The sequence below is a fragment of the Sceloporus occidentalis genome, unplaced genomic scaffold (assembly GCF_023333645.1).
Source record: "Sceloporus occidentalis isolate IW3139 unplaced genomic scaffold, rSceOcc1.0.p SCAF_8, whole genome shotgun sequence".
NCBI lineage: Eukaryota > Metazoa > Chordata > Lepidosauria > Squamata > Phrynosomatidae > Sceloporus > Sceloporus occidentalis.
In genome coordinates this window covers 24487430-24511877 of record NW_028316988.1, presented here as the reverse complement: position 1 = coordinate 24511877, position 24448 = coordinate 24487430, and the positions used below count along the sequence as shown (strand labels likewise).

The 24448-nt window shown below is 44.2% G+C and overlaps 1 protein-coding gene across 17 annotated transcripts in view; it reads right to left on the bottom strand.

Moving 5' to 3' along the window:
• Positions 1–24448, bottom strand: part of TCF3 (transcription factor 3) — a 68941-nt gene that overhangs the window by 26086 nt on the left and 18407 nt on the right. For 6 of the 17 annotated variants that reach the window (XM_089535489.1, XM_089535496.1, XM_089535497.1 and 3 more), the window contains 4 exons: positions 9037–9113; positions 8220–8316; positions 4198–4262; positions 1962–2094 (listed from right to left, as the gene is read on the bottom strand). In XM_089535489.1, coding sequence (XP_089391615.1) covers positions 1962–2094; positions 4198–4262; positions 8220–8316; positions 9037–9113 — 372 coding nt within the window. The remainder of the gene's footprint in view (positions 1–1961; positions 2095–4197; positions 4263–8219; positions 8317–9036; positions 9114–24448) is intronic. The other 11 variants (XM_089535493.1, XM_089535498.1, XM_089535502.1 and 8 more) reach the window with 5 other exon arrangements.

Sequence of the window (24448 nt, the reverse complement as noted above, 5' to 3'; positions counted from 1 at the left end):
TTGCTTTCCTCTGAGGCTGAGAGAGAGAGAGTGACTTGTCCAAGGTCACCCAGTGGGTTTCCATGACCCAGCAGGGATTCGAACCCTAGTCTCCCAGTTTCCTAGTCCTACACTCAGACCACTACACCACACTGGCTCTCACATGCATTCAAAGACCTTGGCAATTTCAAAACAAGATCTGGGGTGTTAAGAAATCCAACTCCTTATCTGTAAATTTCAACCCAAGGCTTTGCCAACACCAAGAAAGGGAAAGTTCCTTTTGGCACAGGTGTGGAAATTGTGCGGCTCTCCAGATATGTCTGGACTGCAAGATCCAGCATCCCCTACTAGGAGCTGTTGGGAGTTGCTCCCCAACAACATTTGGATGCCTTGCACAATTCCCATCTGGGCAGAAAGTCATGGAAAAGGAATGAGAAATCAAAGAAGTCCCTTTGCTCACACTATAATGAGGAGGAACATCAAAATTGTCTCTTCCCAAACACAGTAATGGAAATGAATTATTATTTTTATATAATGGTGGAGTCTCCTTCTTTGGAGGTTTTTAAGCAGAGGCTGGATGGCTATCTGTCAGGGATGCTCTGATTGTGTCTTCCTTCATGGTAGAAGAGGGTTGGACTGCATGACCCTTGGGGTCCCTTCCAACTCTAGGATCCTATGTATTCCTGCATGGCAGAAGAAGGGGGCTGGACTGGATGGCCCTTGGGCGTACCTTCCAAATCTAGGATTCTCTGTTTTCCTGCATGGTAGAAGGGAGGTGGTTTGGATGGGCCTTGGGGTCTCTTCTAACTCCAAATTCCATTATTTATTTATTTATTATTGCCACTTCTTGTCACTTTCTAAACTCTGTTTTCTCCTCTTCCCAATCATCTCTTTGGTTATCTGCTTAACCCAAGCCCATCTTCCCGTTGTGCGGGAAACTGAGAATATGAGAACGAGAGAAAGAAAGAAAGAAAGAAAGAAAGAAAGAAAGGGAAAGCCACATGGCCAAATTCTCTAACAGGTCTCCATTCCTGGGATTCCTTTCCGTCAATGAATGCCAGATGCCAGGATGTGGAGGGAGACTTTTCTCCTGGAGGCAGCAGAGAGGCAAACCACCACCACCTCCGCTCCATCCCATAATAAGCCAGCAGGTTGGAGTGGGCTTCAAAAGAGGGTCTTGGGGGAATGCGCCTCCACAGCAGCTGTCGCCCTCCCTTTGCCGCCCCCTGCCTTCTTTCAAAGATGGCAACACACTGGTTCGGCAAGTAAGGAAATGGAAGGAGGGGAGAAGGAGAATAAAGGAAGTGTCCGCATTGGGCCATGGACCGCTGGTTGGTAAAGATATAACTCTTATGTACGTTTCTTGCAATTTTATTCTCATTGCAAGCAAACCTTCAAAAACCACACAGGATTTTGAAGACTATTCGCAATTTGGGACTTATTCTGTACAAAGTTTCGTATGGGTGTTTTTGCATCTTCTGCACAGGAAACAGTATTTTTCTGCGCAGAAAATAATATTCCTTTGTGGAAGTATTACAGGCCCAGTTTCCATTACCCACAATTCTGAAATCTAAATTATTCCCAAATCCAAAATTGCCGGCTCTTTTATCTACTACAAGACTAATTTTATGATAGTATAAGTTTTGTGGTCTTTTTATAAAACGTCAAGAGAGCACGGATCATAAGGAAGCACTAAAAACTGTAAAAAACACACAACCCTCCCAACCATATCCATTAGTTCACCCATTTTACAGATGTCGAACACCGAAGCCAAGAGTTCAACAATCAGCAAAGGACAAAGTTTGGTGTTGTTGTTTTATTTTCCCTTGCTCTTTCCCTTGAGAGATCTACTGTAAGCCACCTGGAGATCTACCAGGAGATTCCCAATCTCCGCACTGCCCTGCCCCGATCTCAGATCCACCACCGGCACAACACCCAAGATCGGCCGCTCCACCTGACGCCTGGAGCCAAGGCCCACGTACCTATGTTGCTCTCTGCACCTCTCCGGCGAGGGTTGTTCCCATACGGATAGTACTGAGAGCCTCCCTTCACCCCCGTCGGGGACAGCGTGCTGGGACTTGAAATCCCCATTTCGCTGGGCAGGAAGCCAGGCTGCTGGAGAGGAAAGAAGAAAAAAGAATTGGGAAAAATTGAAGTGGAAGAAAAACCAAACAGAATGGTGCAATCGCCAACCTTGAAGTTTTCCTAGGCTGTATTGCACTGTAGAAATAATCCAGTTTGCCACCGCTTTAACTGCCATGGCTTGATGCTATGGAATTCTCGGACTTTAGTGGCACCTGAGCTCTCTGACAGAAAAGGCTAAATGTCATACAAAACTACAATTCCTAGAATCCCACAGCATTGAACCATGGCAGTTAAAGTGGTGCCAAAGTGGATTATTTCTGCAGTGCGGATACAGCCCAAATCTCAGTCCCAGCGCTACAACCGCTACACTGCACTGCCTCTCAGGGCAATTCCATCCCCCCAAGAAATTGACTTAACCTTAGGTTTGGCAAAGGTCTCTCTTTCCCCCGGTGAATTTTTGTTTGACCCTGTTCCCTTTTCCTACTGCATTGTTTCATCCCCACCAGGAAAACAAATTTTCAAACGAAAGACGAATTTGTATTATTAAAATGCAGAGTTTGCTGGCGAGTCTCCTGCTCCGATTTCTGTAAAACTTAAAATCCAATCCGTCTCAGAGAGCTGTCCCTGCACAGCTGTTGCGGAAACACACCGGGAAAACATACGCCGTGAAAGTTACAGGGAAACTGGTCTCGATTTTTTAAATGAACTCCTTTCTTTCTCTTGACTTGGGTTTTTTTTTGGGGGGGGGGGTGTTTTGTTATTCAAGAGTTGCAAAATTCACAAGTGCAGGCGTGCCTCTTTGGATTGCGCTGGCGGGATGGGAGAGGATGTCTCACACGTTTCCAAAATGGAGGGCCGCTTTATGCTGGGCAAGAGTTGATCAGCAGCTCTATGTGAGCCCGGCAGCCCCCAATTCGAATCATACTCGAGAAAGTTCCTCTCTCTCGAATGTTATCCCTCTGCCTGCAGCACATAATCTAATTTTACAAAGGCAGCATCCACACTGGAGAAATAACTTAGTTTGGGACCACTTTTCAGCCTCCTGGCTCAAGGCTATGGAATACTGAGAGTATGTTGTGGGGCCCAGAGCGGAGCTCTGCCTTGCTCTGGGCCCACAACCAACTCCAACTCCCAGAATTTCATAGCCTTGAGCTAGGGTAGTTAAAGCGGTGCCAAACCAGGTCATTTGTCCAGTGTGAATGCAGCCAAAGAATTTGGAATTAGGTTCCTTTACTGGACAGCGACTAACCCTAGAATCCCTCTACTAGTAGGGGCATCTGTCTGAGGATGCTGGGAGTTGTAATCCCTCCTCCCTCCAAAAGAAAGAGAATTTTTCACAGCTCTGGCCAATGGTCAGCCGACAAGGAGGCTTAGAAAGACGAGGGTTTCCCCATCCTTTAGGTATTCCCATTTATGCAAAGGAGACAACTAGGGGCCAAAACACACTGCAACAATAATCCAGTTTGACACTGCTTTAACTGCCCTGGCTCAGTGCTAGGGAATCCTGGGAACTGTTGTTTGTAGTGGCACCAGAGCTCCATGCTAGAAAAGGCGAAATGTTTCACAAAAGACCCTAGAATTCCCTAGCACTGAGCCAGGGCAGTTAAAATGTGTCAAACTGGATTATTTATGCAGTGTGTTTTGGCCCTAGAATAAGAGAGAAATATAATCTTTGAAGCTGGCTCTCACAAGCTTCAAGGACTGGGACCTTTTAATTTTACTTTTTCTAAAAAGACTAAAATCATTTTAAAAGATAAAGTTAAACATGCAGCAGCAACTCGCCCAATAAAAATGACTCCCAGTGATTAATCAATCAATTAATTAAAGTTAAATTAAATTAAATGCCTCTTTGAGTAGAAAGGTCTTTGTCTGTCTGTGGAAGAAGAGAAGAGGGGGGACAAAAATGGAGAATCAGGAAAGGTGCAGGGGCCAGAAAAACCATCTCAATGGCCACATAGTATCCTCAGGGCTGGCCTTTGCCCACCCTAAGCCCAGTTGGTAGCCCAGGTCTTACAAAGGGAAACGCTTTTGATCTCATTCTGCCAATGCTCATCACCTACAATATTCAAGACATTTGAAAAACAACAACACCAAAGCTATACACATGAAGGGAGATGAAGCCGCTTGGCTTACCTGATTAAGAGCCGGCATGCCCGCTTCCCTTCCAAATGAGTAGGCGCCTCTTTCCGTGCCTTTCCCTAAAGACAAGAGAGGAAACAAGTTTGCCAAGCATCCAGACTCGGGGGAATCAGCTGGCTAGCTGGCATCTGTCACAGAGAGAGGAAACACTTGCTTTTTACAACTCCCATCATCCCCTCTACCCTGCAGGACGTAAGCAGTCAGGTTCCAGCATACATGTGATGGCACGGTTCATGTGATCACATTCACTTTCCAGTGTTTATGTGATTGCAGGATTCAAGTGACTGAGTTCACATTTTAGTGTTCACATGTTTGTGGGATTTAAACTACTGTGTTCATGTTCCAACATTCACATGTTTGCGGGATTCAAGTGATTGTGTTCATGTTTTAGTGTTCATGTAATTGCGTTCACGTTCCAACATTCAGGTGATTGTAGGATTCAAGTGATTGTATTCACATTTTAGTGTTCATGTGTTTACAGGATCCACACCGGGCCATGTGTGCTCCTTGATTTGCTATCAACATTATAGACCCCTCAACTCAGAACAGGCCTGTGAGGATTACAAGATCCCCCAGGTCTCTATAATGTTCAGAACAAATCAAGGAGTGGACACAGCCCAAAGGGAACCTCGCAATTACCTGCCAAGGAAAAAGGACACAGAAGATGCCAAATATGCTGGAATGTGAATGGATATCTCTAAACCATGGCATTGCATGAAAACAGACTTAGCTGCATTCTGTGCCCACTGGATATGATGCACAGAGGCACCTGCAACTAACTGCTTTTCCAAGAGTGAAAGTAATTTCCTTCCTGAACCCCCTCAACTAACAATAATGTTCCTGACTGTGTCTTCTAGGTCTCAGCATTGTAACGGTAATTACAATTTGGTATTTTATTTTGTTTATATCCCACTGTGGCAGATGACAATGACAATGAACACCATCACTACCAAAACCTATTCATTTCAAGAGGAACTCCCTGAGCTCTGAGCAAACCACCTGGGGTTTTGTCGCCACAGGAGCGCATGAAAAGCCATGCGTTTCCATTCCACAACAGACGGACTTTCTGCCTCCCACATTCCCCTGGTTCACTCTAGCAGCTTAGCGTTAAGTAAACACGAGGTCAAAGGGTCGCAGGGCCAAATCTTTTAACTGACCTAATTTTTTCAAAAGCGGTTTAGGGACTAAATTTGCCACCGGGGCGCCCCCTTTCCATCCACTGACACTAAAATAGCCTGGACTGGCTTCCTCACAGAGTCTGACCAAGCTTCATTTGTGGGGTGCTGGGGAGAAAGGAACCAGCATTTATGCAAACACCTTGAGAAGCCCTCTTCCAATGTCCAAGTCACACCTGATGTTGCAAACATATTTTGTTTTATTGCAGTCAACAGACCATTTCAACAACATGCTAAATACATTTTTAAAACAGCACCAACAAGACACATTGAGCGGGACCTTTGTATCCGCTGGGGTTTGATTCCTGTGAATACGGAGAGACAACTGTTATGTAGCTGTGCTGTTATCGGTTTTAAAACTGTTTTGAGTTTGTTTTTATCAGAATTATTTAAATGTTACTTTTAAAAATAAATCTTTTGTATATATAGTTCATTTAGCTGCACCTTTTAAAAAAAACACTGGGCATAAGCCACCTTGGGTTCTGTAAAGGCCAAATGGTGAGATATAAGTTAAATTAATAAATACAGATTATCTAGAATATATATATATATCAATCACTGAGTTGGGGCATAGTTCATCACTGATCCATTGTGGAGCATCCATGCACTGATGGCAGTTATCACTTGGCTGAAAATCCACTGCGACATAAGACACTGAGGTGATGCCAAGACACATGGAAATGAAAAATTGGTAGAGGTTTTTCATCTTTCTGGATTTGCTGGAGTATGTCATCCATAAAGAACAGGTGTGCTCTATCCAGGCGGTTTGCTGAGCCCACGGGGAGTTCCTACACACGGATGCTTTCAAATCAGTGCATGGATGCGCACATCTATGGCGAATGAAAGGACTCACAACTGGATCCATCCTTTCTTCCTCCACCACTCCAAACTATCCCTGAGTGCTGCTCTGCCCTCTTGACTAACACTTTCCAAGAAATTAATAGTATAACAATAAAAATTACACATTTGACAACTCCAGAAGGGTGTGAAGAAATGTTGACTGCAACTGCAGGAAGGATGAAATAGGAGAAAATGCTGTGCATCTGTCTGTGTGACAGAAGACTTGAATGGTGGGATATATATATATATATATATATATATATATATATATATGAGTTGGGGCATAGGTCATCATTGATCCATTGTGGAGCGTCCATGCACTGACAGCAGCTATCACTTGGCTGAAAATTCATCCCAACGTAAGAGACTGAGGTGATGCCAAGACACATGGATATGAAAAATTGGCAGAGGTTTTGCATCTTTGCACGCATATATATATATATAAGAGCTATTCAAAATGGTGGTCCATCAAAACAGTTCACTACTTGAAATGCAGTGGCTCCATCCTACAGAATCCTGGGATTTGTAGTCTGGTATGAAAGCTTGTGCTACAACTTCTTTTGCACAGTCACATCTCAAATGTGCAGCAATGTTGTACAAAAGCTTGTGCTACAACTTTTTTGGCACACTTATGCCTCAAAGTGGCAGCAAGCGCCCTTTGCAAACAAACAAGGTTAAGAAGAAATACAAAAACTGTAACGCGTGGAACACAAGCAACCTGGTTAAAAGAAGAAAGACACACACACACTCTCTCTCTCTCCGCCTCCGCAACACAACGTTAAAACGTTCTGTCTGCTTGGGGCCTCTGAAATAAGAATGACATTTCCAGATCCAATCATTCTATTAAGTATGCAACTCCTGGCTGGGGGAGGGCTGGGAAGGAGGAGAGATAAGTCACAGAGATTAAAGGCAGCGTCGGCAAAGAGGGGGTGGGAAGAGGGAGCACACCGTGAACCGATTAAAAACTATTGTCCGAGACTGTTCGCCAGTCACAATGCCGGCTAGATTAGCCACCTTGGCACTGAAAAGGAGTTAATTGCTAGAAATAATTACTTGAAAGAGATCGGCGGGGTGGGGAGGCTTTTTCCGTCTCCTTACGAGTTAAACCATTTCCATCAATGCTGTCTCACTCCTCCCTGCCCCAAATGCATCTCCTTGCCATCGGTTAATCCACAAATACTCAGCATGAGAGGAGGAGAGAGGGGGGAAATCGAGCGGTTAGAGCAACCTCAACCGTTTCAGGCAAGAAAGTTTATTATTCTTGTACGGAATGGCATCTACACATAGAAGGATAAATGGAAGACCGAAGCCCACCCCACAAGCGGTAATCTGTCCACCGACCCCTCCCCCAAGCTTCTCCCCACCCCACAAGCTTTGTAAGGATTAACATGGTTCAAGAACCACGGGGGAGAAGTCGATAGGATAAGTCGACGTGGGGAAGGAGATGTTGTTGTTGTTGTTGTGTGCATTCAAGTCATTTCATGGCAACCCTAAGGTAAACCTATCACAGGATTTTCTTGGCAAGTTTCTTCATAGAGGTTTTGCCATGGCCAGCCTGAGGCTGAGAGAGCATGAGGTTGCCTAATGGGTTTCCATGGCTGAGATGGAGATGTTACCGGAACTTAATTCCTACATGGGACCACATACCTCTCCTCACCATATACTACATGCCTTGGAAGGCCATTGCAAGTACAAAAACACAGCAAGGGTTTGGGAAATTACTTCTTTCTTTTCCTCATTCTTAGGACACAGTGCTTATGAACTGATCTGTCATCATTTTTCACTACAGTATCCTCAATCTATTAATTTATTTGTTTATACTCTGCTTATAATCCCTGAATATAGAGGGCCGACTGTACTGAACAGTTTCCAAGAAAAGAAGGCAGAGGAATAAATCAGGTTCCACTGCCTTTCTTTCTAGACCACTTCTACATTGCAGAGCCATCCCGCCTCTGAACATAACGTTAGATCAGAAACATTTCAACCAACGAGGATACTTACCTACTATCCCAGATGCCAGGAATGAGGACGAAGATATGCTATTATGCGATGGCAGGTCCCTAAGCTCGCTGTAGTGTGAGCCTTCGCCATAGCCCTGCTGAAAGAAAGAAAGAAACAGAAACATGTAGGAGGCACCCTAAAGCCCTTGGTCAATCCATCCCCCCCCCAGGTGGTGCAATAGTCCAATTTCCTAATCAATGTATGTGTCTGAAAATGTTAGTTTGGTTTTGCAAACAGCGACTTGCCCAGAGTGACCCGATAGGCTCCAGGTGGTACCCCTACAATGTCTTCTCACTCTTTCTTTCCCTGTGTACAGGCACTCAAGAATGATTGCAGGCTACTCAGTTTTTGCAAAATACATCTGCCAGGATTGATTTCATTGTTGCTATGGACTTTGACCTCAATTCAGAATTATGGTGACTCTCTGCTAAGAGTTGCTTGGCAAAATTCCCTTCAGAGGAAGCTTACTTTGGCCTGCTTCTGAGGCTGAGAGAGTATACTTGCTAAAGGTCACCCAGGCTGAGTGGGGATTTGAACCCTGGTCTCCCAGAGTCCTAGTCCCACACTCAAACCAAGTCACCATGCTGGCTCCATTGTTATGGGTCTTCAAGTCAACTGCAATTTATGAAGACCATCACACTATTACCTTCCATCAGTACCAAAGCTTTCCTGTGTATTGGTCAATGGAAAATTCAGTATGGTGGATGTTGTGCTGGTGGGCTTCCCAGAGTGACCTGATTGGCCACAGTGTGCAAAGCAAATGCCGGGCTAGCCAGTCCTTTGGTCCAACCCAACATGGCTTCCCTTATGTTCTTACCCTGACTTGGTCAAACGTGGAGTTATTCTGATCTCCTGGTGCCCAGGAACCAGAGGCTGGCCGTTCATCCAAGCCTGCTGGAGAGAGAGAAAAAGAGAGAGAAAATTAATAAAAATAGTAAGAGTGTCACTTTGTTCAGCAGCACCTTCAAAAGACAAAGGTAACTCTTCCTTCTGCAAACAGAAAAATATTTGGATGAAGAAAACCAAACCTCACCAGCGTTTCCTGTTTTGCAAATGTTCCAGATGGAATTCAGCTTCAAAGGCAAGGTTAGTTCTAGCTATAGCTGGGGGGAGAGGTAAAATGAATGCTCCGTTTCTCCAAAATAAGAGTCCTGCCTCCCCCCCCACCCCCCCGTGAGATTTTCCATCAGTCCCCAAATTTCTAGCATTGCAGTAATTTAAAATGTCATTTGAGCCTTTAGAAATACAGGTTCAGGAGTCCAAAGCAAAAGGACAGGCATCCTTCAATGCTTCACAAATGAAAACCTGGACACATGTGGCCAGACAACATTAGAGTTCCTCAAAGCCCCTGAATAGTCAAGAGAAATTTGTTTTCAAAGTTTGTTTTTTGCAATTTGACACTTATTTTGCACAAAATTCGTGTGTGGTTATTTTGCAGAGAAAATAGCATTTTCTCTGTAGGAAAAAGTGTTTTATACACATAAATTAGTATTTCTATGCAGGAATATTATTTCTAGTGCACAGAATGTGTTTCCTTTGGAGAAAATGCTGATGTCTGATGAGAAACTTGATTTTCATTGCAAATCATCTACATGCACTTTTGTGTGTAATCTAAGAGGCCAAGGGGCCTTGCAGAAAAGATTGGTGCATTCTGTTTCCAAAAATCTCCTTCCGTCATAGGACTCAGTGCAAAGTTCTCTTCTTATAGAAAAGGGGGGAAAGAGATTTGTTTTTTTTTAAATCAAGCAATGGATGCAAAAGTGCTCTAAGCATGTGCAGAATGCTTCCCTCTCACAAAAGGAAGATCTTGCTCCCTGACCCTGCTCCAAAGTGGAACTGGATGAGGGCAAAATGAAATGGTGGTCCCATTCCAGAAGTGTTTTGGTCTTGTGAACACTAAAATATATAGACCAATGAATGTCAGCAGGACAGAGAGGCAAGTGTGCAAATGTGCCCTTGCACACTCCTTATTGTGTATGCGTGCTTCAGACCATTTTAAAAAATGCTTATTACTATGGGCAATGCACCATCCTCATCTCTCTTTCTCTCCTCCGCTCCCCTTGCTGTTCATTTAACCAGAAACTTCTTTCAAAATTGCACGCTTCCATCCCGAAAGCCTTTTGTGTTAATCATTCCCCCGGAGAATTGGTGTTTAATTGCTGTCTAATTTGCATAATTATGCATATTAATCTCCACACCTAATGAATATGCATGACTCTCATTTAGATTTTGTTTTCTAATCAAAAAAAAATTCCCCCTCTCCTTTCCCCTTCCCTCCAATGTGATTACTTTGCAGAATTGAGAGCGTTGGTGGAATGAGGCACTGATGCAACTCGGGACGTTGGAAATGCCAGAGAAAGGAAAGCAGATCCTTCCAACACAGACAATAACTTTTGCTTTGCTGATGGTCTATACCTTCCCTCCTTCCATCACCTTCAAGTCATTCCCGACTTATGGCAACCCTAAGGCGACCCTTTCTCAGGGTTTTCTTGCCATGCTGCTTCAGGGGAGTTTGCCATTGTCATCCTCTGAGGCTGAGAGAGCGTGACTTGACCAGGGTCACTCCGTTGGTTTACATGGACGAGAAGGAATTTGAACCTTGGTCCCCAGAGTCACAGTCCAAACCATTACACCACACTGGAAGCTGTAGTCCTAAATTTAGGAGGATGGCAGACAACTGTGTTGTCTGAGGACTTTCGTTGAGAGGGCCGCCATAAGTCGAAGTCGATTTGATGGCAAACGACAGCGAAGAAACAGAAACATTTTGGAAAGTGTGGCTTCTGCCAGCAAACAGGTTTCTATCCTAAGGCACTTACAGATATAAAGGTTTGGTTTCACTTTCAATAAGCTGACTGGGGCCCAGTTTTGTGGGAAATATTGGATGCAAATGAAATGATGATGATGATGATGATGATTATTATTATTATTATTTCATATACAAGGGTGGAGCATACGGGAGAAAAAGGTCCCCAGTTACATTACAGTGGGCTCTCCATATTTACTGGGGTTAGGGGCACAGGACCCCCATGAATGTGAATAAACAGCAAATAGTTTCTTTAACTGGAGAGAACACCTCTCTAGGAATTTCTGGGTCCTCCCATGCAACTCTGTGACCAACATGCAGCAGACATTGACCATAAAATTGTGCTGGAGGACCTGCAGTTGTCTACACTGAACCATTGAAAAGCAAAGGAGTCACTATCAGAGCCACCCATGTGGGCAATTTTGGAGTATTTCAGATTACAGATAATGGAGCCTCAACCTGTACTGTCACCATCACTGAGACACAAAAGGAGATGCAAGATATAATTGGTAAAATCTAATCATAGAAAGAGGAGATAAAATCGATGCCATTTCCAGCGTGTGAGGACTTCCAAAAATGGCACATCATTCTGGCAAGAAGGAGAAGCAGTGTCTTTCCTCCCCCCGCAATCCTTATTCCATTAATAGAGTTATTAAAATTGGGGTTGGGGGGGAGAAAAGAGAGAAACTCCACAGATTAATTGTGCATCTTAATCACCCTCCTCATGAATATTCATAAAGCATCCCGTGCTTGTGTTCTAATTAAAACGTACTAATAGTGTAAGAGGGAGGTGTCAGAAAGAGAGAGAGATTTCTTTTTTGCCCTCTCTCCCCTGTTCTGGGATTTCCACGCAGGACACACGAAGGAGCCCATTTCATTTGGCATATTTGATTATTATTATTATTATTATTATTATTAATAGTAATAATAAAATTTTGGGGTCTGACTGGGAAGGTAATATGTAGCTGGCAAACAAAGAAAACAAAAATCCTTTTGGCCTTGTGAAACACACACGGAGAGTTGTATTGCTTTTTTAAATGGTTGCTGTGTGATCCTCTAAAATACCTCTGCCCAATGGAGTACCCTTGAGATGCCTTGGACAACAAGTCCCATCACCCCCAATCTGCCTGCCTGTCGGACATCTGCCTGTCTGTCAGGATGATATATGCTGTCGTCTGATATCCAGCAGGTGCTGGCTTGAGTAAACCTGTTCTGTTTGTTTCCACCAAAAGAGGGGGCAGGATAGGATCGGGGCCAAAGTGTTCCCCCCCATATTCAAAGAAAGCAAGAAAAGAGTTTGACGATTTCAAGGAAGTAGCTAGGTGACCCTGGGGGAGTCACACACTCTCAGCCCCAGAAACCCCCATGGTAGGGTTGCCATAAATTAGAAATGACTTGAAGAAACCACAGTAAAACAAAGGTATGGAGGGTGGTGCTGGTGGTGAATGAGATTATTGCCTCCCAAATGGGATTCTGAGCCCCCCATGAAACTTCCTTTAAGTCCTCAAACGTCTAGCATTGCAGAAACGCTGGAAACTGTTCGTGACTGGAACTCAAAATTTCAGCCAAGCATTTAGAAATAAAGAATTTAGGCACCAAAAGCAAAGAGGCAGGCAGAATAGCCAAGGGATTGTGAACTCAGCAATTAGAAGGGTTTTAAGGTTTTAGGATTATCTATGTCTCTTTCTCTCTCTGCAATATTAGAAACTTGCTGAAGGACATCTTCATTTAGGGATGGAAGAAGTCTTATTGGGGATCAATGCCCTAACCACATCCCAGAAAGGCTGGTATCTCCCATAAAAAAACAACACCAGTTATCATTTTAATCAATCAACCGATCAATAGCCTTTATTACGATTGAGAAATCAGCAGTTATGGTTTTATAAGTTTCTAGTCCTCGTGGTTACTAAGGCATGCTTTGGAAAGCATGCCGGCATGGAAACAAACTGTCACAAAATCAGTTAAGGAAGACGGCCAAAAGCAGAATAAACATCACAAAAAGAGGGAGGGGAGAGAAGGCGTGTATTATTTATTAAGCTTGGTGGTTTTGCTTCAATCGGCCTCACGCCAAATCCCGGCTGCAAGGTGCCGTAAAGAGACACAGACGGAAAGCCAGCTTCTGCTCTACAGCGCCACCCAAGAGAAGTGGCCAGCGGCGGTACTGCAGGCGCATGCAAAGACCTTTCTATTCCAAGAGGCATTAATTAACACTTAACTGACTGACTGTATGCATGGAGGCATTTTTTATGGGGCATGCATAGCCATGCTACATTTTAAACTTATTGTCAAGTTTTAAAATGGATTTCCCCTTTTAATTGTTTTCTTAAATACAGTAACACCTTCCTCAATTGTGTTTTAACATTTCTCCTCATTTATCAGGTTTTTAGTCCCCCCCCCCCCCCCCGGTTTTAAACATTTCGGATAAGCTGCCTTGGCTCCTGGATCGGGATAAATGTATTTTATTTAAAAGCAAAACCAGGCTGAAAAGCAACGACAACAATACAACAGTACTACTCTGTATTTCCAAACACAATTAAGGCAGGATACTCAAGGCAATCAATAAAAGGATATTACACTACACCTGATCTTAGCCAAAAGGCTGAGAAGCAATCAATGATTGATTGATTGAAAAGGATATTGATGGGAATCAATTGATCAATGAATGGTGCATCGCCACATGAAAACGAAACAATAGTAGAGCCTGATTCCACAATTGTCCTTTGGAGCAGTTAAGTTAACTCTATGGTGCTGGAGGTGTATGTGTGCATGTGAGATGCTCTAGCACCCTCACACACCAGAGATCCAGAACCATTCCTAATGTTTTCCTCGTGGCTAAATGCCAGTGTGTCACTCAATGGATTTTTTAAACCATCATTTTTATTTCATTTTACCTTCCTCCAGCCAATTATAGTCATCACCCTCACATTGCGACCAACACAGCAGAACAACCAAAATGTTGTGGTGTTATTTCTCTGTAGCCAGTGTGCAATCTCTATTCTTGAGTTTCTCAAAGGCGGACCAATCCCAGGATTTTCTTGGCAAGGAAATGTTCCAGATGAGCACCTGATCCATTGGTTTTTAATATCTTCTTGGTGTTTTACTATTTTATTATTGTCTGTATTTTGCTATGCGATGCTTTAATTTTATAACTCGTTTGCTTTGTAGATCGTACGCTGGTTGGCAGGTCTTACCTCTATTTTTAACTTTTGTATGTAAAGTGCTGTGTAACATTTTACAGCGCTATGTAAATAGATGATAATAATAATAATTTGTTTTATTTATATACCGCTATTCCAAAGATCATAGCGGTGAACAGCAAGTAAGCTAATTAGCAAGTAAGCTAATTAGATGATGATGATGATGCTTTGTTCAGAGTAGGTTTGCCACTGCCTTCCCATGGGGCTGAGAGAGTGTGGCTTGCCCAATGTTACCAGTGGATTTCCATAGCTGAGTGGGGATTCGAACCCTGGTCTCTTGGCGGACTGCTCCAACACTTAAAACCACAACTGTCGCAAGGGTTTCTTGGTGAAGGCCATGTAGTCCATCCCCCTGCCATCCAGGAATATATAATTACAGCAATCCTTTAAGACACCCATTTTGCCCACCGAACCCCCCCAAAATTGCCTATCATTGCAGTTGATGTTGAAGAGGAAAAAATGAATTTCCACCTCCCTTGGATTCAAACACACCACCAGCAGTCTGGATTCTCCTTTCAAAAGGGGGCTGGGGGTGGGAAGGGAACTGGTGGAAGGGCACTAATTTGATTTAAAATGAAGATGGCAGCCGGCAGCCATGAGAAAGACTTCCCTATTAAGCCGCTTTGGCTTCCTAATCGGGCTGCGAATTGGACCAGGAAAAGGGGCCTCAACCGAGTGAGAATGGGAGGGGATCAATAAAAGTAAGGCAACTGATAATTAGATTTAAGCTGTATTCCCCGTAGCCAGTACCCACATGGGTGAAATTCTTCCACAGACAGGCAAGCATGTTGGTTTCGCACTCAGCACTCTTCCCTTTCCACAAATCCTTCTGAACAAACCTTGCCAAGAAAACCCTGCACTAAATTCACCTTGCTGTTGTTGTTATTGTTGTTGTGTGTCTTCAAGTCGCTTCCAACTTACGTTGGCCCAATAGTGAACCTATCATGGGGTTTTCTTGGCAAGATTTGTTCAAAGGAGGTTTTCCATGGCCTTCCCTCGAAGCTGAGAGAGTGTGACTTGGCCAAGGTCACTAAGTCGGGTCTCCAGAATGGTAGCCCAATGCGCAAACCACTACGCCACACTGGTTCTCAAAATTTCATTTTACGGTCATCATAATTCAGAAATGACTTGAAGTCACACAACAACAACAACAACAACAAGAAGACTCTTCTGTGTGTAAATAAGTCCTCCATAGAAGTAAGTTGCAACCAAGAAGTAGAAACTGTCCCCTACAGTGGCATACAAAAATCTCTGCTTTATCAAAGCCACCTTTTAGGATGAAATTACCTGGAATAATACTAATTTATGTATGCAATACTGATATATTTAATGCAGAAAATGGGAAGAAAGGCATCAGGAACACCTGGAACCAAAGTGGACCCAAAAACCGTTGTGATGTGTTAGTTCCCAATTCACATCAAGGTGTCCCAACTGTACCATTTCCTCTTTCTGATGAGAATGAAAAATATTTATCTCCAACCCTGTAAGATCTCACGGTGATGTACAAGAACATCAATTTCATACCATAAATAAGAATACTTATAGAATCGAAAGAGCTGGAAGGGACCCCAAGGATCACCCAGTCTAACCCTCAGCCATGCAGCAAGACACAAGAAAGCATCTGAATAGCCATGCGATTTGTGAAGCCTATTTGCGATTCTGGATTTCTTCTGCACAAAATTCCCACATGGTTGTTTTGTACAGAAAATGGCATTGTAGAAATATTATACTCTGCAGAAAAAGTTATTTTGTACACACAAGTGTCCCATGCAGCTCAGTTATTTTTTTGCGCTGTAACTTTCAGAATCCCCGACCAGCAAAGCCCAGATTCAGGGATCTCCAATCCAAATAAAGAAAAAAAGTGACTTTCCCTAGATCTGGAAATGGAAATGGGAGCTGTTTGGCCGAGGAGCCATCAGGGAAGCCAAGATGGAGGGTGGCACCTGTACAAACTCCAGAATGGTGCGGGAAAGAAACTCAGGGTTCCCAAACACACATCCCGGCAGCTGTAAAAACAAGAAAGGCCCAGCCGAGAACAAACAAAGGACTCCAAAAGACACCGCGTCAAACCAGGAAAGGCGGGAAAGGGGAGGAGGAGGAGGGAAGGAGTTGCAGGCCAACACAATAAAAATCAATTAAAAAACACACACAGAGAGACGGAAGTAGCCATGAAACATGTGCCCGGCTGGGTCCAAGAACACGAGATGCAGGCTTGCCAGATCTTAGCGTCTAGTCCCGAGTTTCCAATTTTCTTGGGTCATCTCCAGACAGGAGATAAGGGTGCAAGTTCCCCAGTTTTGCCGGGCTCAGATCCAGATAAGAGGAAAGGGCTGGATGTAACTCTCCAGCTCACCCAGCTGAGCAGTAGCCTACTACAGTTTGCAAGGATCCACTGATCTGTTGCTACAACTTGCAAAGACTCTGCAGGGTGATGGTGGTTATGTATTTACTTATTGAGTTTAAATTTTCCTTCTGAGTTGCTTGGCGCCAGGGCTCACCCTCCACTTTCCTCTGCATCTGCCCTGTAGCTAAAAGAAAGAGGCTAAATTAAATAGCCCGGAAGAGATCCATCTTATTACTTCCTTGGATGCTTTCAGGAGGGCAATTAAGGCGGATCTCTTCCGACGGGCAACTCCGCTTGATCTCATATAAGAGTTAACTGCTCCACTCCTCTGACTATGATTGTTTTGTAATCCATTATTGCTAAAGTTGGTTTTTTAACTAAAATTAATATGTTGCCATGTTTTATGTTTGTATTTTAGATTCTAACCCTACCTCGATCCAACTGGGAAATGAGGGAAATATAAATAAATTATTTATTTATTATTATTTATTATCCCTTCCTCCTAAATATTTAAATAGAAATAATCCTCTCATTTCTCCTGGGATTGGCACCTTTGCTATCTGCCTTAATTTCCAAATCTGATTTCTCTCTGTTTTAATAACCAGCTATAGTGGTCTGAGTGCTGGACTATGACTCTGGAGACCAGGGTTCGATTCCCAGCCTGGCCAAAAAACCCACTGGGTGACATTGGGCAAGCCACAATGTCTCTCAGCCTCAAGGGAAAGCAATAGCAAACCTCCTATGAACAAATCTTGCCAAAAAAACAACAAACCTCAGGATAGGTTTGCCCTAAGTCAGAAATGACTTGAAGGCACACAACACACACACATGAGCAATTGTTGTTGTTTCCAACTCATGGCAACCCTATGACAGGGTTCTCTTGGCAGATTTTGTTCAGAAGGGGTATGCCTTTCCCTTCCTTGGAAGCCGAGAGAGAAGATCTGAGTTCAAATTCCCACTCACAGCCATGGAAACCCACTAGGTGACCTCAAGCCCTACTCTCTCAGCCTTAGAGGAAGGCTATGGCAAAGTTCCCCTGAAATTCTGCCAAGAAAACCCTTGAAGTGGGTTGTTGGAATTGACTTGAAGGCTGCAAATACGTTGTACACAGGGCCACAAATACCTTTAAAATCCCATTTAAACAACACAACAACAAATAACCAACTTGCAGGTGGGTGATTTGGGATCCTGTTTTTCCTTTTTTCTTTTTAAACAATAACAAGAGAGGGCAAGTAAGGTATCTCCATTCAGCAGGAGCCACAATTTGGGATTTTCTGCCAAGCCAACTGCAAGTCAGACGGTGACTCACAACAACGGAAAGAGATAAGGAGAATTGTTCTGTGCAAGGAAGGACAATTCCTTGGGTTCGGAAAAACACACACACACCATACAACATGGTTTCCTTCATGCTGTTCCCTGCTTTTTCTTCCTTAAATTGGTAAAAAAAAGTTTTCCTTCTCCACCACCTGCTCCTTAAAAATAAATAGAATGAGAGGGGCGGAAACCCCTTCTGCCGGCTGAACCTTTTGTCCCGAGATTGTTTTCTAAACTGCAGTTGCCACAACAGAGAGGTTTACTCCTGCGTCCTTTACAAGGAGGACACCGCAGGCCGTGAAGCAAAACAAAACAAAACACTTCGTAAATCGGGTTGTTGTTGTTGTTTTACAAAAGGAGGAGAAGAAAAGGAGGATGGCAAGTTCACACCAAGGGCTTGTTTCTACAGGCATGCAAGTCCTTCAGCCTCTCACATCCCACAACGCTTGGTTGAAGGTAATGCACCAACTGTGCCCATTCTTGGAGACGTGGGATCTGGCCAAGGTGGTACATGGCTTGCTGAAAAACCCCATCTGGATTACCAAAAGGTGCCCTACATGGGGCTGTCTTTGCAAAGTGCTCAGAAACTTCTGTTAGCACATGGAGCTGCAGATTCCCATCACTCCCAAGGGTGAGGTGAGTCCACCAGCTTTGGGAAGTTTGCCAGTTTCCCACAACTATCCAAAACCTCTCTGGTCCAAATTAGGGTTGGTTTTGTCCTATAAAGCCTTATGTGGCAGAGGAAGGATCTGGCAAAACCAACTCAGAGGATTTTTGTGGGTTTTTCGGGCTATGTGGCATGTTCTAGAAGTTTATTCCTGACGTTTTGCAATGAAGGTGCCAGCCACAGATGCTGGCAAAACATAAGGAATAAACTCTTCCAGAACACAACCACATAGCCCCAAAACCCCACAAAAACTATGGATGCCAGCCATGAAAGCCTTTGACTTCACAACTCAGGATTCCTTTCTTAAGGAAACCCTATGAAATCCATGTTGTTGTTCTCTCAAACCACTACACCGCACTGCCATAAAACTACAAAATGTAGATGGTGATGTTGGATTCCAGCCAGATTTCAATGGCAGACTTTATGCAGCTGTGGTTAATGTCTCATGCTTGATGACATCACTAGGGTCCGCCCCTGTGACATCATATTTTGTTGTCCCTCGAACTCAGGACAGTCATGACCCAGGCAACCCACAAGCTGTGATAAAGGAAAGAATGGAAAGTTTGTGAACTTCCCTTGTTTCAGTGGGTTGACTCTGCTTTTGACTAGCAATGGGACTGAAGTCTTAAGTTTAGATTCAACACCCCTCCGCATGCAACCTTAAAAATAAACCAGAGAAACTAGAGTTGCATTCTTGTTTCCAGGGTGTGAGCAGCCAAACTGAGAAATGTTGCCTGCTCACACCCAAGAGAGCAGAATTTAAATGTTCTGCAGACTGGTTTTGTGACCAGACTCAAACCAGAAGCCTGAATCGCCCTGTTCTTCAAAAGAGAAGCCATGTTCTACAACCGAGGAGAAAAAAAGAAATAATAATGCCATGTTTTGTATTTTAGCACCTGGACTGTTCTAGGAAATAAATACTGGCTTCATCAGTCATAATAAAAACTCACCACCACAAGATGTGGCAAAAGCAATTGGCACAAAAGGACTTTATGATCAGGAGTCACAGTTTTCCCAAGAGTTAAATGGAACTTCCATGGGTAGTGACACTTGTTTGTTTAAATGCAAAGGGATCTTGCAGCACCTTTGAGACTAACTGAAAGACAGAGGTTGGTAGCATGACCTTTCATAGACTTGGGCCTACTTCCTCAGAGGCATTTGGTGGAGTGGAAAGCCCAGAGACACGATCAAATGAAATAGGCTCAAGTCTGCAAAAGCAGAGGAGGACAAAGGAGCTATCTAAACAACTGCATAGATCCCCACGGCAGAGTTTTTGTGAGTTGCAATGACAACTCAATGCAAACTGTGGCAAGTTATGGCTCTACAAGTAGAGATGGAGATTTGCTGGGAGGTGAGCGCAGCCAAACAGGAGGATTTGCATCCTCATCTCCCACCTTGAAATCTGGAGACTCTGAGATCTGGGAGGTGACCATTCTTATTTGAGTCAAGTCAATGTCCTCACTTGCCCACCCGTAGCCCTGTGAAGAGGTATTCCTTTTTCTGTGTCCCAAATCCCTCTCCAAAATCCTATGCTGAAGCCTAGAAGGAATCCATCCTTCCAAGCCTGTGCCAGGAGGTTGCATTCTCACCCCATGGACCTCGAGTCCAGATTTCTCCTCCTCCTTACACTGTTCCTGGGTTTGCATTCATGCATGAGGAACATTGCCGCCTTAAGGGTGACCTCAGCTGCACAGGAGCCAGGACAGAGAGAGAAAAAACCAGAGCCAAGAGGGAAGAGAATCTCAAGCTGGTTTAAAATAGTAAGCCAAAGGGAGTTAAAATTAGTTTTTCGTCCGGCTTCCTGATTTAAAACTCAGTTCACCGGATCTGGAATTGTCATCAGAGATATAAAAGACTTGGCACGCTAAGCATGCAAGCCCTCCTCCGCAGCTCCGTTTGGGGAAGCTGTCGGCTGGATCCTCTACCTGGGAAGAGGAGAGTCTGGTCCAAGGGTTAGATCTCGGGGGATCTGGGGGAAAGGGAGGGAGGGAGGTGGAAAGGTAGTGAGAAAAAGACTGGGGCATCCATTGCTAAAAGAGCATGGCCAGAGATTTCACTGGGCCGATAGAAAAAACAGGAAAAGGCCAGGCTCTGGATATCTATTCCTGAGTTCATTGATCCCAACGGCTCATGCTGCCTGACAGCATGGTATGATGGTAAGAGCATTGGACTATGTCACTAGAGACTAGGGCAGAGATGGCGAACCTTTTAGGGAATGAGTGCCCAAACTAAAAGTCCTTCCGGCACCAAATGTTACTCACTGCCGGGGGGGGGGAACCTTCAGGGGGGCGGGACTTCCAGGGTGGGACTTCTCTCCCCCCCCCCCCGGTGTCCCAGGCCTTCAGCTGTGTATCCAGAGGCCACTGAAAGCCCGGGACAGCCAGGAAAGAGGAGAAACAGGCACGTGCCTGTTCCTCCTCTTCCCTACCCTCCATATGCCATGAAACATGGCTTTGCGTGCCATCTCTGGCACATGTGCCATAGGTTCGCCACCATGGGACTAGGGTTTGAATTTTGATTTGGCCATGGAAACCCACTGAGAGATTTGCCATGGCTGTCCTCTGAGGCTGAAAGAGTATGACTTACCCATGGTCACTCGGTGGGTTTTGATGGCTGGGGGGGGAGGGAGATTTTGTATCCTGGTCTCTCGGGTTACTAGGCCAACACACAAACCACACTACCACAGTGGCTCTCACAATACACCCCCTTAAAGTGATCCTTCTGCCACAGTCTGCACACTATTCCTAACCATTCACAAAAGACACAGAAGAGGAAGAGGAGGAGAAAGAAAATAAAGCAACAAAAGAGGAGGAGGAAATGGAGGGGGAGAAAGAGAAAGAAAAGGAGAAGAAGGAAGAGGAGAAAGAGGAGAAGACGACAGAGGAAGAGAAGGAGAATAAAAAGGAGGAGAAGGAGGGAAAGGAGAAGGTGGAAAAGGAGGAGAGGAGAAGAGGGAGGAAGTGGAAAAGGAAGAGGAAGAGAAGGAGGAGGAGGAGGAGAAAGAGGGGAAGGAGAAAGTGGGAAAGGAGGAGGAGGAGAAGAGGGAGGAAATGGAAGAGGAAGAGAAGGAGTAGGAGGAGAAAGAAGAGAAGGAGAAGGAGAAGGAGGGGAAGGAGAAAGAGAGGGAACATGAGGAGAAAGGAGAGGAGGAGGAGAAGGAGAAGGAAAAGAAGGAGGACGGGGAGAAGGATGAGAGGGGAAGAAGGCAGAGGAGAAGAGAAGATCTATCCATTCAAACATAAAATTAAATATAATTCTTCACTCCTACAAGCAATCCAGAATCTAAGCAGAGATTTCAATTGTGATAGGGGGAAAAAAACCCATGCTGCTGAGACTTCCGCCTCCCCCCAATTCCTGCTCCCCATAGCAACCCAAACTTGGAGGCCATTCAATATGGCGAAAATCCCAATCTCTGCTTTTGAGAATGTACTTGGGACTTTCAAATGCAAATACCAACAGAAGCAGAACATATGGCGGAGGTTAGCTCTTATTTTTCCTAATTAAATGGCGCGCTGCTGTTTTGGATAACAGTGTTAATAGGGCAGTCGCGAGCTTTTGGAAGAGAGACCAGTGCAATTTTTGGGGAGGGGGGAGAGAAAAGAAAGGGGGGAGAAAGAAGAAATTGGCAGTCAGAGTGAGAAAAGTGGTACCCCAAACATCGCGCTTGTCTCGCCGAGATCTACACCATCATCCCTCATGGTGTGAAGCCACTTTGGAGCGAGGGCAAAACTTGATCGCCCCTCCTCAAAACACCTCCCAAAATTTTGCAAATGGAAAATAATCTCTTCTCTGACTCTGACAGTACAACTGTACAATGCACGCCTCAGGGTAAACACTTAATAAGATCCAGAACAGGCCCTAAAGTTCGTACTTAAACCTGGAACAGATTCACCACCACATTGATGAAGGTCCAGCTTCTACTCAGGAAAATCCTGGTCTAAGTTTCTTTCGGTTCAGCTTGCTATCCCACCAATTTCTCCTCCCCAGGCCATCCAAGAAACCAAGAGCAGAGTTGGTGGTTGAGGAAGCTGTATGCATGGAGCATGGCAATACAGAAGGCATAGGAAGAATAAACTGATCTTTCAAGGAAAAAGCACTCTTCTAATGGTTTGTGGTTACCTTGGGCATGCACCTAACACAGTCAAAATAGGTACCACAAAGCCCATGAACTACCAGGAGCCATGGTGTCATTGGTCCAGTTCTAGGATCCCCAATTGCCTGAGACTGCATCAATTCTAGCAGCTGTGGTTACCTAGGATTACTTCCCTTGTAGGATCCCTGATCACCTAGGACTGCTCCACTCATAACAGCCACCTCTGTATGGTTTTATTCATGACTTAGGATCCAGTAAGATGAAAATTCTGCACAGAACCTACTGACTTAAGTGACAGTAAAGGCAACCTTGTGGAACTCCATCTACATATTGTGTGTCTGGGAGATACTGGACAGTGACATTCCTTATGCAAATAGCTAGTTACACATGGTGCAGGTTTTCAGTCTAGTTTTCCAGAAATCCGTTTGTCAAGTCTTAGACGGCATTTTGCACTCTAAGGCCACCAAATTTTTCTTTGACAAAGTAGCATCTTCAACTGAGGGCAGCCAGCCATTTTAGGTAGTGCAGAACCAGTGGTGGTTTCCATGTCTACTTCAGGTTTTGGTGGCTGGGAGATTATGGGAATCGTAGTCCAATGGGGGAACAACAGGATTTCCACCTCCTCTTGCTGTACCCCTTCCAGGATAAGATCCTAACTTTGCTTGTTGGGGAGACTACAAGTTACCTGCTGGAACAAGAAATGTCTAAACCCTGTTGCTGCAAGGAAATGATATCATAAGAAAAAGGATTCCACCTAATTAGGAAGAACTTTTATTTAAAATTGTAGGAGTTTTTAGACAAACTGGGCTGTCTCTGAGGGTGATGGACTCTCCTTCTTTGGAGGTCTTTCCACAGAGGTTGGACAGGCATCTTTCAGGGTTGCTTTAGTTGTGGATTCTTCCCTGGCAGAGGGTTGGACTCCCAGTCGTAAGATCCTATGATTCTAACAAAGGAGTGCATTTAAAAACAAAAACAAAATAACGATAATCCAGTGAACTCCTGGAAAACTCATGAGGCACCTTGCCAGGATGGAAGCTGTAATGTTTCAGCTGTTGCCAAGACTATTTGATTTAGAGCCGTTTTCTATATTAAAAAAGGAGGAAAAAATGGGCCAAGCTTCTTTCCAAGGTTCTGTTTTACTCATGTTAGCATGTATGATTTTATTTCATTAAAAGCCCTGGATGGGCTTTCCACCAAAAATTAATGACCATGATTCTTTGTTGTTGTTGTTTGACTCTGATTTACGGTGACGCAATGAATGAGAGACCTCCAAAAACATCTTGGAGCCATGTTAGCGAGTTGGAAAATGAGGGTGCAAACCATGGTTTCTAGGGAACCATAATCAGCATTAACTTTGGTACAGAGGTAATGCTACTCAGTGGTTATTGCCTCAAAATCTCAATATAGTTTGTGACCTTTGGGGAAGCGATAATCAAATGCCTTTAATTCACTTTGCAACATCTATTTTGGTGGGCCGGACCAAAAGTTTATCCATCCCAGCCCTCCTGCTTCCAACGTAGAAAGGCAAAACAACTTTACAAAGTCTATTATCACGACATGAATGCAAGATTTTTCCTTTCCTGATTACACCTTGAAATAGTTACTCCAAGGTAGACTCCTGATGGACCTGGAGGCACCATTGCTAATGGGCACATCCTTTCCAAATGCTATCAGATCTTTTTTAAAGGTCAGCTAGATTCAGCAGCATATGGGTTTATTTATTATTTGCGTTCATATCCTACCTTCCTTCAAAAAAGCAATGTACGCATTATTTCTACCGCCCTAACTTTAAGGCTCACAGCAGCCTTGAG